At 45.8% G+C, this 17,468-nt stretch overlaps 1 protein-coding gene and 1 long non-coding RNA gene across 3 annotated transcripts in view; one reads left to right on the top strand and one right to left on the bottom strand.

The window, feature by feature from the left end:
* SLC35F1 (solute carrier family 35 member F1) overlaps nt 1–11,015 on the bottom strand; it is a 225,747-nt gene extending 214,732 nt beyond the window's left edge. The window contains exon 1 of one of the 2 annotated variants that reach the window (XM_064413007.1): nt 10,426–11,015. In XM_064413007.1, the coding sequence (XP_064269077.1) occupies nt 10,426–10,628 (203 nt within the window). In that variant the 5' untranslated portion in view covers nt 10,629–11,015. The remainder of the gene's footprint in view (nt 1–10,425) is intronic. The other variant, XM_064413006.1, reaches the window with a different exon arrangement.
* Nucleotides 11,016–15,218: 4,203 nt separating this feature from the next.
* On the top strand, nt 15,219–16,271 carry LOC135298072 (uncharacterized). Its single transcript, XR_010360044.1, has 3 exons — nt 15,219–15,357; nt 15,570–15,684; nt 16,078–16,271. It is a non-coding gene; the product is annotated as an uncharacterized LOC135298072 (long non-coding RNA).
* Nucleotides 16,272–17,468: the final 1,197 nt, after the last annotated feature.

The raw sequence follows: 17,468 nt of genomic DNA, 5'->3' as shown, positions 1-17,468 counted from the left end.
TACATGTATGATAACCATCACATCACCTTGCCCCTGTTCTTCTAGATTAAATCCTCCAAATGTTCTGGAATCTACTGAATGTCATTGAAGACATGATTCCCCCACCACAGAACGGACCCAAAAAGAAACTCCTTAAGTACACTGCCAAAAATTGCTGGTGAGCACGAGCGAAAAGCAGCTTTGGCAGAAGAATGTGAGGAGGCAGCAATGGAACAAGGTCTCCAGGGCTACCCACAGGTGCTGTCTGCTCTGGGACAAGTTGGACAGCATCTCTGCAAATGCTGAAAGTCCTTTTACTACAGTGCCCCACTCAGCACATCAGGCACCTGACAGCAGAGGTCAGGTATCAAAATCTGACTGGAAGTTACCTGTGCATGTCTGGTAGGTTATGCAGGAAAAGTAGTGTCCTGGGGTGACTTTTTGATGCTGAATTGTATCCCCATTCATCTGTTTAGCTCAGAAATAAGTTGTGTGCCTTTAAAACTAGATCCAAGAGTGAAGAGGGGGGAAAAGGAAAAGCAATGGAGTTTTTTCATGGTGTTTTCAAAAACACAGAGATAAGAGCTTCAGCTTTCCTTCTCATAGACTGTATTGTCTGCAGCATGGACAGACAGCAGGAGAGAGCTCTCCTTTGCTTTTTAGTTAGGTTTTTTTAGCTAGCTCAGGCAGATAAGTTCCCTGGGCTGTAGCTTTTTCTTTTCCTGGAACTGTTCAAACCTGCTCTGGACCAAAAACCTGGAAAACACATCAGGAGCTCACACTAGTGTCCAGGGCCCAGGGCACTGCATTCCAGCACCTGAGGGACTCAGTGAGCTGAGAAACACCCACAAAGGATTCTCTCTGAATTATAGAAAGACTTTCTGAATTTGCCATCTCTTCAGAACAGCAAGAGGTTTTATTGTTTAATATTATTCATTTTTTATGCTTGTGAATACTTTACTTGTTAAATAAACAGTTTTCTCAACTTTTCTCCAGAACAAGTAGGGCTGCTGAATTTTGCCCTTTAGGGAACCTTCCCTTTGGAAACTCCCTTCCAAATTTGTCCCAAACCAGGACAAGGAGGCACTTCAGTTGATCATTACTTATATTTCTGTGATGGCTTTTTCCCCACTACATGGGATGAAGCTTGTAAACTTTTTCTGCCTAAGGGTACTTAATCCTCATACCCAGTCTGATGAAAATTATATCTACAACATTAAAGTTTTACTTCCTTCAAGTATCAAATCCCATACCCATTAAAATATTTTCCAGCTCACTGCTCTACTCTACCTATCCTACTTGCTGTTTTCTGTCCCTTCTCACTTTCAACCTACCCCGGACATTCCCTACAGACCTCAATATACTGGCAGGAGGGAATTAAAAAAAAACATATTCAAAAGCATTTCATGTCTGTAACAGCAGCAGAGAGAGAAAAAGAAAGCAGCAACAGGAAAGAAACCCTTAGTTTCTTTACAGCACTCAGCTTCAAGTAAGAAGAGATTTCAGAAGGCAAATGGCCCAGATTAGGCCCAGAAATACCAAGGTGTTTAAACTCCATAAAGTACCAGGATTTAAAATAATCACAAGGTGATTAATTTAATTTTTTAGCATTTGTCTCACCATCATAGGGCAAAAAAAAAAAACCCAAAAGATCCATGCAGAATAATATTGTACCCTGGGAAAGCCACAGAGGCATCTGGGTAGACAAAGACTGAAATCTTGGTAAAAATCAGAAAGCATCATAGAGGGTACAGCTTATGCCTTATCCCTCCTTGGAGCATTTGGCCCCTACCTTTCAGTGACTCACTTCAGGCCTCCTCTTGAAGACTTAGACATCTACCTCCTCTCTTCAACAAAAAGGAGAGAGAATTCCCCCCTCTTCTACCTTGCACCACTCTAATTCAGCCCAGCCCAGCTCCCTCAAACTCCCCCTTCCCCGGAAAAGCTCTGAGATAGCCACCTCAAGGCTACATTAAGGACCAGAATTTTAGTTATTAGGCTGGAGAGATCTAGGAGTGGAGCTGCAGAGCTCTCTTCTGCCATGAAAAGTTGATAAAGAGGTATCAGAGCAGGAAAAAATTCTGGCATCTCCCTCCCACAATGTCAACGGTTTCTCCTCTATTTCACTAAAGAGGGGGAAAGATTGACACCCCTCTTAACTCATATTCCATTTCTACCAAATGGAAAGCAGAAAAAGCCAACTCCCATCAAGAAACACTTGCCAGATGAGAAAACTAATGAGACTAAATGTGGCCCAGAAGACAGCACCATTTTAAAATCAGTGCAGCCGGATTACATACTTCTGGACATACACACATACAACAGCTCCTTTGACAAATGAATGCCAAAGAGGACTAAGTAAACTAATGGACATCAATAAAAATGCTTAAAATTTTGTTTTCATTCCATTATCAACTAATACTGGCTTACAGGTGAAGTTAACACTAGAGCTATGGTCTTGTTACTGGACAGAAATTACTTCATTTATCTGTATTAGAGATGCAGCAATCTGTTTCAAGCATGGCGTGCTTTTGTAAATGAGCGCCCTGAAGCCTGAAATGCCTTGGAAGATGAGCTGAGGGGGTGGGGGGTGGGGGGGGAAGCATCTTCCAGTTGTAAACTTTTAATTTTCAAAGTTTCTCATGTTTTGCATCAAGATAAAACCATGCCCTTTTTGAGGTTCTTCATCCCAAGGGAACCTCACAGTACAAGTGCTCACAGCTGCCTTCAGGGATGCAGCAAAGCAGAGTTAATCATGGTCTCCTACATAAGCACTCCCATCATCAGATTACCATGAAGTCTTACTTGCTCTCCAACCAAAAAAATCTAGTCTGGACATAAGAAACCTTACTAAACACACAGTCTCAAGAAAGACCAACCCTTCTTGAGAAGGTTTTGACTCATCTACATTTTCTGTTAGGAAAAAAAGTTATAGCAAAAGAGAAAATTCATTATCCAGCTCCAAAGTTCCTGCCACAGGTCAGACCTATCTGAAGATGGAGTGTGACCTTTCATATTACATGGGGAACAGGCAGTGTAAGGTGACCACTACACCAAAGGGAATCTGAAATTATGGACTGAAGTTACTGTATCAGCTATAAACAGAAGACTGGCTTAATAAGCATCCCTATTTTTTACTATGGAGCCTGCATGGCATCATTTGTGGACAGACCTTTCTGGTGAGATCAAGGGTCACCCACAAGGGAAATTATTTGTCTATCCCCGTGTGCCATGGCACTTCCCAAAAAGCCAGCACACTCCCTGCAGATGTAGGGCGCAGTGTTGCTGTATGGGTGTGCTCATCCAGCACAGCCAGGCCGTGGGGATGCTCCCTCCTGCACTGAGGAAAAGGTGGTTCATGGGAGTCAAACCTGCTACCTCAATCGTTTGGTGTCTCCGAGAAAAATGACCGAGACTGAATATGTATTGAAGAAATGTTTTCTTAAATCACGAGAGAAACCAAGTCGGAGAAAGCTGAAAGACGAACTTCAAAACTTGAGGGGTCTTCAGTAAAAATCTCAGCTAGATGGATGACAGACATAAATAAGCACAGACAGGTAGAGCAGGCAGCTCACAACATGAATCTCAGAACTACCAATACTTACACACTTTACAGTCATAGTAATTTATGAGTCCCCATACAGCTGTTCTTGCAACAAGTGATTTCAGCTGAGTTTGAGCTCTGCTCACAAGCCTTTGAGCATGAGACTTCTGTTGTTGTTGGGCTTGGGGACTAATTTTTTGTAGTTTCTATTGTCAAGCTTCTTCAGCAACTTCTTTTTCCTAAGCTTTCCTGGTAATTAGCCCTAATCAGTATTCAAGTGCTAATCTGTAAGGCTATCTGCTGACTTAAAGGAAGGGAACACCTCACTAATAGCCCCAGTGTTTCCCTCTGCCTGCAGAAACAACCCCGATAAGGACAGAGACTCCAGCCATCTCCAAAGAGACAGAGCCACAAAGAGCCCTTCTGATCGCTGCTGGCATCTGGCCTTCCCCTCATTAGCACATTAAAGCTGCTCTGTCCATCCCATAAGAGCCACTCTGTCCATTCCTCCCGCTTTCTCTATGGAGCCATTTATGGTGCTGCTCCTTTGAAACCCCCCTAGTTCAAGAGGCAGTAACCCCTTCCCAAAGCCCACAGCACAGCCAGTGTCAAAAATTCCCACTTACAGACAGGCACCCAGTAAGTAGCAGCACTTTGAATGTCTTAGGTAGACAGAAGACACCCACATATTCTACCCTCCTGAATTGCCCCTCCTAGGGAAATCTTTTCCCACTCAGTATGGGGGCTGTCGGGTTTGGATTACAGTGCACTTCGGATATCACATCACTTCAAACAATCCCTACTGCAGAACAGGACCAGCAAGGCTTGTATCTCCTAAAGTGCAAATTCCCAGGAGCAAAAACAAGGCAAGAGGGACAAAGCTTCCCAATCCTGGCTTCTAAACCTGCTAGGAAATGACACTCAGACACTTTGAAACCAAACTTGGACAGATTTCCAGGGCATGCTGCATCAAAAACATGGAAGCTTTTTGTGCTTTAGCTGATCTTCGCTCCTAAATCAAAGCATTTTGGGTGTGCTATGGCATGCCAATACGTTAAGTGTGCATTCACTGAAATAAATTGTTTGGAGAAGAGGAAGAGCATCTTTTGCTCCTGTTATTTCCCTTATGCACCCTAATCATTGGGAACACAGCTAGTTTGCAGAAGTTGTTTGCTTACAAAATGGAGATTACAAGTTAACTAGTGAGAAAAGGAAAGAATGGACAATTTTTCATCACTTCATTTCTTTATCCTCTGCCAGGATGCTTTCCTACAGGCAGATGTGACCTTCCCACTTCCTCAACCAAAAAGAATAGTACTAACAGGCACAAGAAAGCCAACCTAGTTGCTTTATTTATGCTCTGATCTCATTTTCTTTGACTTACTTCAGAATGGTATAAATATTTTTACCTGAAAGGAGAACTGTGGCTATCTGAATTGAGCTCAGGCTCATTTTTCTACAGTCACTGTTATTCTGGATGGACTTTGAGGAGCTATTTGTACTTTTCAAAAATAAAAATCCCAAGGAAGCAAATTCTTTTGTTTTGAAGAAGAAAGCAAAGCAACTGAAGGTCATGAATACTCACTCTTTTTTTGGATTCATAAATTATATGTTTGATCCTTGACTTGCTTTTCATTAAGGAAAAATGCCATAAATTATTTGGTTTGTTTGCCTCTCTGATCAGTCAACTGAAAGACATTTTTGCTTTCGGGCAATGAAACTTATCATCTCAATTTTGTTATTATTCAGCTTCAAGTTCTTTTTAGTACATAAAATCCCTATGTCTGATTTATTATGCAGGTGCATGTTATTAGGGGAAAAAAAACACATTGGGTTATAGCATTCAATGCTTGCAGGGCCATTTAAACAGCTCCCATCCCTGAAGAGTTAGTAGCTTTGACACACAGGTCAAGTTCAAAGTTAGTCAGCTAGTGGGCCAAACTGTTCCTCAACTCCAGTATCAGAGAGGAATTGGGCCTGTAACACACTAAAAAATCAAAAGTTTTACTCAGACTGAACCCAAACAGACAAGCTTTCTTTCAAAAAGAACCTAAATTGCTTTTCTTCAGATAATTTTGTTCAATACATCTCTACCTAATTTAATGAATTATACTTATTAGAAACATTTTTCTTTTCCTTTTCCTAAGACAGGAATTAGACCATGCAGTGGCTTTTACATAAGGCTGAAATTTACTTGGCAAAGTAAATAAGTGAGCAAAGAAGCAGAGAGAGTCACACTGCTCCATAGATAACTTTTGCAATTCACTAGTGCAGAGAACATAACTATAAAGCTATTTAAAAGATGAGATGGGACTGAATGGCTGAAATAGCTCTTATTCCATTTTCTGATTCAAGTTGAGTATGTCTCTAATATTCTGATATGATTTTTAGGAAAATTCTGAGAAATACAAAGTGCCATTCAGCAGCTGCCAGCAAGAAAAAGCCCATGAAGACAACCTCGAAACAGCAAGATAAGGCACAGCCAGACTTTATAACTCGTATTCCTTAAGGAAGGTCTAAATGATAGAAGTGGGTAAACCAAGAAAAATGCATGTGCCATCCAGCTGTCTAAAAAGTCCTTGTCAAGGAAAGCAATACAATAGAAGTGCCTTAGACATTTCTCTGGAGACCTGAGTTCATCAACACAGCTATGCAATACTTTGTTTCCAGGAATAATCTCATTTACTTAGCTGAAATAACTTTGCCATAGTACCTAAAGATATTAACTCCTTTTGCTTGCAGAAACTTCATTTTCCCTCCCTGTCCTGCTGCCCAGGGCTACAGAGATAATGCCCATGTATAAGCAGGTATCTCGCTTGTTGGCTTTCATTTAGAGACAATTTGCAATAATCCCCCAAAGAGATTAGTTGGCAACCTGCTCCCCCTGTGTTTCAGCAATGTTTGTTGTCTGTCCAGTTCCTCTCAAGAGGTGACAACCACAGTTCCCAACGTGAGATCAACCTGTAAATTAGTTCAAAAGGTTTCAGGGGCCACAGGAGAATCTGCCAGGTGAGTCTCTGCCCTTCAGATCACCCAGGGAGTGCAGGAAAGGGAGACAAGCTGCCTCTTGTGCTGGAATGCAGCCAGATGAAGCAAGCTGGGACCCTGAAATACGTAGGTGCTTGCTGGGGCGGAGGCACAGAGAACCACAGAACTCCAAACCACATCATTTATTTTCTATCTCCCCACTAGAGGTGGGAGTCGATGAGGAATAATTAAGTCACTGCTTATTAAGTGGTCCTCTACAAACAGACAGAGTTTGTGGAGTCCAGTTTTGGCTTCACAGAAATTTGGGGAAGCAAGTAACCAAGCAGTCAAGCAGCCATCATTATTCTTGCTCTTCCCTGCAGCATAGCAGGGCACAGTCAGTCAGGGACACCTGCTCAGCAAATGTCACTAGGAAGGTACCAGGCAGGGCCCTGCAGATGGGATTTATGGACCATGGATGTGAGTCACAGGTCCAGGAACATATCTGCAGCACAACATTTCCCCTTTGAGTTGCTACAGCAACTCAAAGCCATCCTCTCCCAACTCAGAACCATAGAATCATTAAAGTTGGAAAAGACCTCCAAGATCCTGGAGTCCAACCATTAACCCAGCACTAGCAGGTCCACCATTAAACCACATCCCTAAGCACCACAACTACTTCAAGGATAACAGCAAGTTTAATCTTGTTGCAGCAGGTCCTGTTCGCGATCACTAGCAGCCCAGAACTTACAGACAAACTATTCCAGTAAATCCCATAATTGTGCTGAGCATCTCCAGTCCTTCATAATTCCAACCATTCACTTTTGTGTTTTAATTACTTTCTGCTTTTTTGCTATGGACAACTTTTTTCAGAGTGCACTGTTTGCTGTGATCACTGATTTTACAGGCAACCAGCTCTGCTTTCAGTGTGTTCTCTCACAAATACCCTGCAGGGGTTGTTCCAGTGTTTCTCTCTTACCTTCAGATATACTGAGTGAACAGAGAGAGGTTGGAAGGTGAAGTTAAAATAAGCTTCCATAGCTTGTAAAACAATTTCAATGTGTTTAATTGTTTAATTTTAATTTCTGAATTGCCATGGAAGGCAATTCAGGAATCAGCAAGTGCCTGGGTAACCAAACTGCTACAAAGAAAGTGAGAAAGAAACAATGATCAGTTTCTGCCAGTATCTATGTCCTTTCTCCTGATGTCTGGTTTCCTCCTTGACCACACTAGAGTCTGTCCCCTCCCTGGGCACAGACTTCTTAGCAGGGCCTCTTGTGACAGGACAAGGGTTTTAAATTAAAAGATTAGATATAAGGAAGAAATTTTTTATTATGAGGTTGGTGAAACTCTGAAAGAGACTGCCCAGAAATGTGGTAGATGCCTCATACCTGGAAACAATCACAGTCAGGTTGGATGTGGCTCTGAACAACCTAATCTAGATTAGATGTTCCTGCTGATGGCAGCAGGGGTTGGATTAGGTGACCTTTAAAGGTCCCTTCCAACCCAAACCATTCTGTGATTCCATCAGCCAAAAGCAGGTTTCTGGCAGCCCCAGTTGCTGTCAACCTTTTTATTTTGATGTCTGCCTGAAGACCCCCTGCTTTATGTAGCAGAAAACAGAAGCACAACGAACCAGTCAGGAGCCTTCCACTAATGGGTGTCAAGCAAATGGTGCACACAAAATATAGATAGCACAGATAAAGTATTACCCTCTTCCAGGGGAAAAACAATTGGAAAAGCCAATGTTTGGTTTGTTGGGGTCTCCTATTTCTTTCCGGATATGGCATACATATTTCTTTATTTCCCACATGTATTTTCAGGCTATTGTTTCCATAGAGAATGAAAATATAAACATTGTGTCAGAATCCATGTCACTGTATCAACAGAAATACTGATGAAAGCTGTGATGATACATGGAAACATTAGTTCCCATGCAAAATTGAAAGAAACTTAAGGAAATCTAACTTTTGAAAAATTTCTGTTGATACAGAATGTGGGACTGGCTAAGAATTAAAACACTTCAGTAACATGTCTTCTCCTTCTCCATAAATCACATAAATTTGGAAAAAAAATTAGGGTTATTTCATGTTTGAGGAGGAGGTAAGAACACAATCATGAAAGAGTGACTGACTCCTGTTCCTTAGGCTGCTCTTCTGGGCGATGAGAGATCTCATTTCTAGGTTCAAGTTTATAAATCAGAACAGATTTGAACTTCGGTCACCAGAGCAAATTTCTACCCTTCCCCCGCCCCCCCCTTAAAAAAAAATTAAAAATTGATTTGACATTTTATCTACAGCTCAGTCATATACATGCATAAGCATGGTAACTGTTTAAACTGCATGAATTAATCCAACACCTCCATGAAGACTGTGGTCAATCTGATGACTCCCCAGAGGTCATTATTACCACCCTTGCACAGGAGAGCCTATTGCTTTTGTATCTGATCTCTTCACCACGTCTTCATGTTTCTCCTGGTGGCCCTGGGAAAACATCTTTTCTCTAGTGTCTTGTTTCAGGACCGACACACACCTCAGGATGACCAAGCAGAAGGAGGGTGGGATCTTGCAAGCACAGGATGCCTAAGATGACAGGGACTGTCGGGTTGAGGAATTGAGCCAATCTTTCAATAGGGAGACTTGCAAAACGCATGTGGTACAAGGAAATGTGTAACTGAGTTGAAGCACCTCTTACTTGGTTCAACTTCTTTTCAACCTTTGTCATGCTCAAATTATAAAGGTAAGTATTTCCTGTGTCACTGAAGGTTTGGGGAATTCTCCTGGAATGGTAACAATTAATTCCGTGTAATTGTTCTGAGAGCAAATAGCTTCACGTATTTTTAACAGTGTAACACTTGTAAGAATTGTAATTTTTTAATATTTAAAAGCTTCATCTTCAAACCTAATACACCCATTTAGAGTAGCTGGGCTCAGTAGCTCGTCCATGTTACACGAATCTGAAACTGACGCCGGGACAATGAGGCCAAGGCTGGTACGCACCATCCCATTGCTGCAACCGCTCTGTTTAGCACGTAAGAGTCATTAGGCAGAAGTGATGGCTCCAGCTGCCTTTTCAGACAGGAGCTCCTTCTGGAGAAGAGCAACCAGTTAGGCACTGGATGGACTCTTTTGTAGTAAAACCCTTTGCCCTAATCAAACGCAATGCAAAAGAAACAACCGGCAGAGAGGGGAGCGTAAAGGATTAACTAAGATGGTTCTAGCGTTTTCTTGTGCCTTCGGTGAAACAATTTACTCCCGAGTACCCTGCAGTTTTCCCATCTTTGCACTGGCCGCTCTGAGCCACACGCAGGGGCGAGCCCAGCTGCCTCTCGTCGGCAGCTCCAGCGGGCTGCTCCGGGGGCACGGGAGCTGCTCGGGACCGGGCAGAGATCCCACACGACGCCACCCCGGAGCATCAGGCCGCGCCCGGCCGCTGCTGGCGGACCCCGGCCGGGAGCCCCGGGGATCGCCCCTTCCCCTTCCCCTCTCCCGCCGCTCCAACTTCCCCGGCGGCGCCTCCGCCACCGGCCGGGCTGCGGCAGCGGGGATGCCTGCTGCCTCCTCCCGCCGCCCCGCGCCTGTCCGTGACGGGCCAGGCAAGCGGGAGCCGGCGGGAGGCGCGGGGCTCCGCTGCGGAGCTGTGCCTGGGGACACGGCAGGTGCCACCGGCACCGGCGCGGAGGGCGCGGGCTGGCGCTCACGCCGCCGCCTCGCAGGCAACAATGGGCCGGGGGAGGCTCCGCGCCGTCGCTCCCTGCCCGCCCGGGGCTTCTGTGGGGAAAGGCGCTGCCAGCCCAGCCCAGCCCGACCGAGCCGAGCCGAGCCAGACCGGGCCGGGTCGGGGCCCCTCCGACGGCGGCCCTCGGGACCTGCGCGCCCCAGGGCGAGCGGCACCGTGCCGTGTAGCCAGAGCCCCGCTCCATCCCCTGGCCTCACCTGTTCAGCACTTTCCTGATCCTCTGGCGCACGCTGGAGGAGGGCGCGGAGATGCCGCTCCTGCCGCCGCCACTGCCGCCCTCCGCCGGCAGGTTCTCGATGGTGGCCACGACATGGCTGGGCTGCGGCGGGTGGTGCGGCGGCGGCGGCGGCTGCGGCGGCGGGGGGTGGCGGTGGTGGCGGTGGCGCTCGGGGGAGAGCATCGCGGCGGGGCTGCGCCTCAGCGGAGAGCGGGGCGCATCCCGGCGGGAGGGCGGCGGGCGCTGCTGCCGCCGGCGCTGGCTCCCTCGGCTTCCGGGCAGCTCCAGACCCTCGCCCGCTCCTCCCTCACTGGGCTGCCATGCAGCGAGGGGCGGGATGCTGCCGCCGCCGCCAGCGAGTGCCGCTCACGGCCGACGAAGTGGCAGCAGTTTGGCGACCCTCCTCCTCCTCCTCCCACACCCCCCGCGCCCAGCCGGTGCCTCCCCCCGGCGGAGCCGCCGCCGCTGCGCCGCCCCGATCCCCTTTGTTCCCGCTCGCCACCGCCCCGCGCTCCCCCGACGCGCGGCTGCTGCCGCGGCACGGCCCGGCCCGGCGCGGCGCGGCGCGGAGCCCCCGAGCCCCGCGGAGCCCGGCGCGGCGCGGGGCCGGCGGCGAGCGCGGCGGGGCCGGCAGGGGGAGCCCGCGGCGGCGGCAGCGCCCCCGCGCCCCGCGGGGCCAGCGCGCCGGGAGCCGCCGGGGCAGCGCGGCCGGGGCCGGTCCCGCGGGGCTCCCCAGGGCGCTGCCGGCGTCCAGCTGAGCTCCGCGCTGGGGGGAGAGGGGGAGACGTCGGCGGGGATCCGAACTTTGCCCCATTAAGTGCTCATCGGTTTTCTTCGGGGTGTTTAGTTGTCTTTTTGGGGGGGTTGTTTCTTTGGGCTGGAGATGCTCAGGGCTGGGCGGCACGGCTCTTCACGCGCTGGCCGGTGCTGTGTGAACACCCGGGAGTTGCCGTGCACTTGTCTTCTGAAACGCGGCACGGCCGGTGTCGCCTTGAGCCAACTGGGAAAAGTGTAAAGAAAAAATCGCCTCTGAACAGCGCCCTGGCTCTTACACTGCCAGAGGCACGTAAGGGACTGAGGGAGGCATGGCAGTCGCTGTAAAGTTCAGAGCTCCATACATTTTTCATAGAGACAGTGCACTTGAAGTTCATGCCTGGGCGAGGCTTGTTGAGGTGTTGTGTTTGTCTCTTTCAAATACTGGGAGACTCCCCAAAGAGAAATGGAATGAACGTGGGTTCAATATTTCTTACTCTAAAGATAAAGATATTTCACTTCGAAAATTGAATTAGGCTCAGAGGAGGTGTCTTTTTAATCGATCATGTCTCTCTGAAACATATTACATGATAATTTTGCTAAGTCCTTTAAGTTACATACATTTGAAATTTCAGCTTTTCCATTCTGTTCCCCTCTACTTATTTTTGTTTATATTTCTGTTTGTGTGAACCTTACACAAAGCTGTGAAGATGAGATGAACATTCATGGTAAGCAGGGAAATGCGGCTGTAAAGCCATGCAGTGTTTCCCAGGGAAATCAGATAGATGTGATACTCAAAATTACTTTCTTTTTTTTTTTTTTTTAATTTTTAGGCTTCAGGTCGGTAATTTCTATTTATAGGAACTGTTTCTTTTGCCAATATCAATGTCGGTTTACTCTGAGTACCTGAGCAGCCTCCGTCTAACAGGTCTTCAGATGAGATCCGGTGGAGCATGTTGCTTTACCAGAGGAATGCTTTTGAAGACGGGGCTCGCTCACTCGAAATCCTGTAAAGTTCATTCTCTGTTCTGGGCAAACAGCCAGCTGTTTTCAGCGCGAGCCGAATCTCAGTTGAATCGGATTATGCTACTGAGAGATTCTCCTCTCGCCTATTCCCCCCATGGCAACCACATGCTTCCATAAGTGGAGAGACGATGAGGTTCATTCTCCCTGGCAGCTCTTGGAAGTGGAAGAGGCTCGGGAGCTGCAGTGCCCTGCGGCGGGGCGGTGCAGGGCTGGCTGCGGGGCTGGCTGCCCCGTGCTAGGAGCCGGCACCGCCTGGGTCCCGCTGTGGCATCTCCCAGCTCGCACACCCATCGGTGTCCTACGCGCCTCTCGCACCTGTTTGCTAATGTTCCCATGCCCTTTGTTAAACAGGCTCCACACTGCGGCTGGATGAGCACTCTGGAAGCACTCTGTGGCGGCGGGAGAGGGTTTAGGTTAGAGATGTGTTTGCTTCTGGGTGCTCAGTGGCCATTTCAGATTAATCCGACAGCTGAGCAGATCAGCACAACAGTGTTTGTGTAACTTTATTCCCGTTGATTGCACCAAATGAATGCATACCTGAAGTCCAATTTGGGATCTGCCCATAAACAGGCGGGCTGTAGGGAGTTCCTGCCCTCAGAGCAGCCCCCTAATTTGGCAGCCCCCTTTTTGGCAATGCAGAGAAAAACTGTAGGTCTGTGCAGACAGCCCTGCTGCCATTGTGACAAATGGATTTCTTGCACATGCAGGTCCATCATAAATACGATGCCAAACTTTTGCTGTGTCCAATGAAATTGTTTCCAATTACTTTTCACTTTGTCTCACCACCACGCCATACCACACACAGAGCATTACACCATCCCATGGCTTCATACTTTTAATATTGCAGCTTAGCCATGCAGGGGTTTTTTCCATGGTTAGACAAAAGCACTGGGAGGAGCAATTATACAGGATGCATTCTGTTTAGTATTATCAGCAGTGGACTGCATCATACAATCAGTAGGCACTGATTGAGAGCAGCATTTTTTTAACATTTTAATAATTGCTCAAGATGCTGTTCCTGTGGCTCAGTATCCCTCAGTCCCAGCATTCCTGGCCTGATTTCAAACAAAGCACTAAGCATGCTCTGCTCCCTTACTTCCCATGTTGACATTCAACTATGGCACATCTGATATTTTCATTTATGTAACACCCAACTGGAGTAGTTTTACCAGAATATAAGCATAGAATCTGTATCATTGTGAAAATTTATTTTTTATTAAGCATTTCACCCCCCTCAAGTGAACATGCTAGAGGTTAGTCCAATGACTCCTTTTTGTCATTCACTCTGAAGAAGCAGTTCACCTTCCAGCATTGAGTCTGATTTCAAGTGTAGGTTTTCCAATATTGTCACATGAGCTTAAACCCAGGCTCTCAAAGGCACTGAACTGCCTCAGCCTTTTTGTTCTCCAACAGTCTCCATGAATAAAAGGAGAAAACACTCCATGGCCACCAGAGTTCACAGGGGATCAAGTCCTTCTAACTTTTGAGTTTCTGTCAATAAAGGTGTACAAAACTGTTAGAACAGGAAACTCAGTGACTGCCTAACACACTGCCCAGGGGTCTGGCCTAAACCTAAATCCTTGTGCCTGAAGCACAATCTTTAAACTAGATAGGGAAATCCTCTCCTGGGGCTCCAATCTTGCAGCTGTGCTCTGAGCCCACTTGAGACCTGGAAGGACTTGTGGCAGGACCAGAGGCTAACCAGTAACTAGAGGGGCAACACAGTACCAGTAGGACTGGTAAGTAGGGCAGCAGTACTAACAAAGAAGAAATTTTTATACAGGCATGCCCCTATACCTCCAAGTAGGTTGAACAGTTTCCCTGGATGCGAGGACTTGGGCTCTCACCTCTGATTAGCCAAATTTTAGATTTTAAACTCAATTTTTCCTTTTCCAGGTGAGTCTCCTAGAATTTTTGAAGTTGCTTTTTCTGTTGGTATCCTTTTGTTCACAGCTCTAAGAAAAACCCCAAATTTCAATGGTTGCGGTTCTGTGGAAAAGCTCTGGGTGTTGTACTCTCAAGACTCTTTGTCTTGTGGAGATTCAGCCAGACAAACTAGAATTTTCCATCACATTTTTTCAATGATGGGAAAACTGAGGTACTGAAGCAGCTCTAGCCAAGACAGGACATGCACTGTCATTTCTCAATCAACCACCAAGGATGCCAAGAGGAAGAATCATGATCTCTTTTTCATCCCTCTGAATGACTCTTTTATATTTCCCGTTTGATTTATAGTGAATATATAAATTTTATGTTGATATGTAAATTTTAATATTTTATATAACATTTTGTTTATCCTAAACCTTTTTATTTTATTAAAACATTGCTTGATTATGACTAAGAAATCAAATATTACTTTTTTTCTTTATCCCTGGAATGAAATAGTTGCAGCTGGAGGGAATGAGATCTTTCATTAACACACTCTGCTGCAACACCAGATGGATCAGCATTAGCTCATCCCACTTATTCCTGCATGCTGCTCCAGAGAGGGTTTAGTCATATTTCTGGTGAGTTTGGGTTGAGCATATCCTGAAGTTGTAGTGCTTCTGTCTAGCTTATTTGAAAGAAACCCAGGTATCTCTAAAGTCAGAGCTGCATTGGGAAATGCTGACAGCCTTTTTTATGGTGCTTTTGGGGTACAAGCAACAGCCATGGAGGCAAAGTGTTGGTGTCAACAAAAGTCCTTTGCTGAAAATCCTTCTCAGCCTCTTCTTGGGCAGAGTTTATTAGGAGAGTCCAACTACTCCATCCACCTCCCAACATGAGAAAGGTTCACAGAAGTGACAAATTTCCAACATGAGAGGTAGACTACGGCAGAAAAAAGGAAGGGTAGAGCACAGCAGCACAACCTTCATGTTACTCCTCAGCCTCCATGCACCACTGTCCCACTTTGGCACCATTGTTACAGGTAATCATGGCCTCACAAGACAAGGGGTTACAAGATGAGAAGTCATCAGTCATGAATGGTGAGCGTGGTGTGTCTATCATGAATGGTGGGCGTGGTGTGTCTATCCATACATGTTAGTGGATGTATGGACATGTTAGATCATCTATGGAAAGGCAACGCAGCTGTGGGGAATATCAGCACACAACTCACACGCAGTACCCAGCCAAAAACTCTGCATCTCATGAGGTTAGAGGAGCATGGAGGCACAGACAGAGCTGCTCTCCCCACTGGTTCTCTCTTCCTTGCCTTGCGTGTGATGTGAGACACCCCACATGCATGGCAGAGGAAGGTTGTGGGTGGTGATATCTATTATTCACATCCATCATAAAAATACTTTATATTTTTCATTAGCTGCAGAAGGGAATATAACAACTGACTAATAATTTTCTTTCTTGTAGGGGAATATTCACACACACGCACAGAGACAGGGAGAATTGCATTGCAATGCCTTTGGAGCCTGAGACCAAGCAGCTGCATCCATATAAAGAAGATAGATTATACAATACAGAAAAGGTAAAATTAAATAGAATTTATTCAATTCCATCACCTTCGGTGAGCAGCAAAGGCACAATAAAAAGTACAATAAATAATCTGCGAATGCCTGAGCTTACAATAGTACAAGGTTCACAAGCAGTTCAGAAGCAGAACATCTGGAATAGCTCTGTTTCTCTAAGGAGGAGAATGGGGAGAGCTCCTGCCTCACATGTGATTGCCTCTTCTTTGAGATTTCCTTGCTTCACTGCTGCAGCAATCATTTCAGCACTTTGTCACAGCCGTGCAATCACCGGCAGCTTTTTGACAGTTGCAGACGTTTACCTACTCGTCCTCTTCCTAATTTGCATAAACATAAATGAATCCTGCAGAGATTAATTAAGAACAGTATTAACTTTCCTGCTTTGCTTGTAGCATAGGTCACTCACAGACTGAAAACCTCAGACTGGAAGGAGAGCTGAATCTCGAAAGCAGCAGCTCATCAGCTCATCAGCTCAGGAACCTGCGGGGAGGCAGACTGCTATTTCCCTTGCTGATATTCTGTACTGAGAAAGCAAGTGGGAAGAAGTCCCCAACCTGGTACCAAAAGAGAAATTAACTTATAATAAATCATGTATTGCTGGTTTTGTGCTGCTCAGCAGCATTTTCAATCTAATTGTTCTTTTCACAAAAACACATTAAGATTAATTTCTTTGATTGTGTGATTCCTGTTTTTCCTCATTGCATTATTAAATGTTAGCCTACAGCATGCCCTGACTTAAGTATCTCTACTTGTCCAGAAATAACAAGTTTTTTAAATAATCCTGTTCTTCTATAAAAAAACCAATAACTCTTTTCAATGTTACTCTTCGGCAGTCGGAAAATATGATACACAGATGAGAAAAATCAAACCAATTCCTTTTGATTTTGAGAAAGCAAGTCTTGAAAAGTCCATTTCAGGAGAAATATGACAATTTGATATTGCTTTATTTTCTCATTTATCCTTATTTAGTTTATAGAAAACTCCCCAATCCTGCAGGATCTTCTCTGCTTGGTGGATTCAGTGAGCAGGTTGGAGGCATGCTTTGACACACAATTTGGGAAATATTTTGGGAAATTACACACCTCACAGCAGAGGTAGTTTATTAGTCTGTTTGCTAGCCAGATAATTATCAATTTGTTAAGGAGATGCCTGGGTTTCCAAGAATGAAGTTGCTCTTGGACCGAGAGGCATTTCACTGCCCGGGTTTCAACACACCATCTCCATACTGAGCAGTAGTTCAGTAGAATGTAGAGGCCTGCGATTACATGAGATCATTTAAGGTGATCTTGAGGTCCTCCTGGCCATGCCCTCTCTGGGTAAGCAATATCCAAACAAAAACTCAAGGTGAGAGGTGAGAGATGCAGAATGACGGAATCATTTCAGTCAGAAAGGACCTTGAAGATCACCAAGTCCAGCCATTAACTCAGCACTGCCAAGGCCACCACTAAACCATGGCTTCAAGCACCACATGCATATGTTTTTTAAATGCCTCCAGGACTGGTAACTCAACCAATTTCCCAGGCAACCTCTTTCAATGCTGAACAACCCTTTCAGAGTAACTTGTCCTGTCAGCCTGGTGCTATTATATGTGAGAAGAGACCAACTCCCACCTTGCTGCACCCTCCTTTCAGGCAGCTATATGCAGCAACAAAGTCCCTCCTGAGCCTCCTCTTGCCCAGGCTAAACTACCCCAGCTCCCTTGGTTGTTCCTTGTGAGACTTGTTCTCCAGACCCTTCACCAGCTCACTGCCCTTCTCTGGCCATTCCCCAGCACCTCAAGGTC

The sequence above is a fragment of the Passer domesticus genome, chromosome 3 (genome assembly GCF_036417665.1).
Source record: "Passer domesticus isolate bPasDom1 chromosome 3, bPasDom1.hap1, whole genome shotgun sequence".
Taxonomy (NCBI): domain Eukaryota; kingdom Metazoa; phylum Chordata; class Aves; order Passeriformes; family Passeridae; genus Passer; species Passer domesticus.
This window is presented reverse-complemented; position numbering and strand designations above follow the sequence as displayed.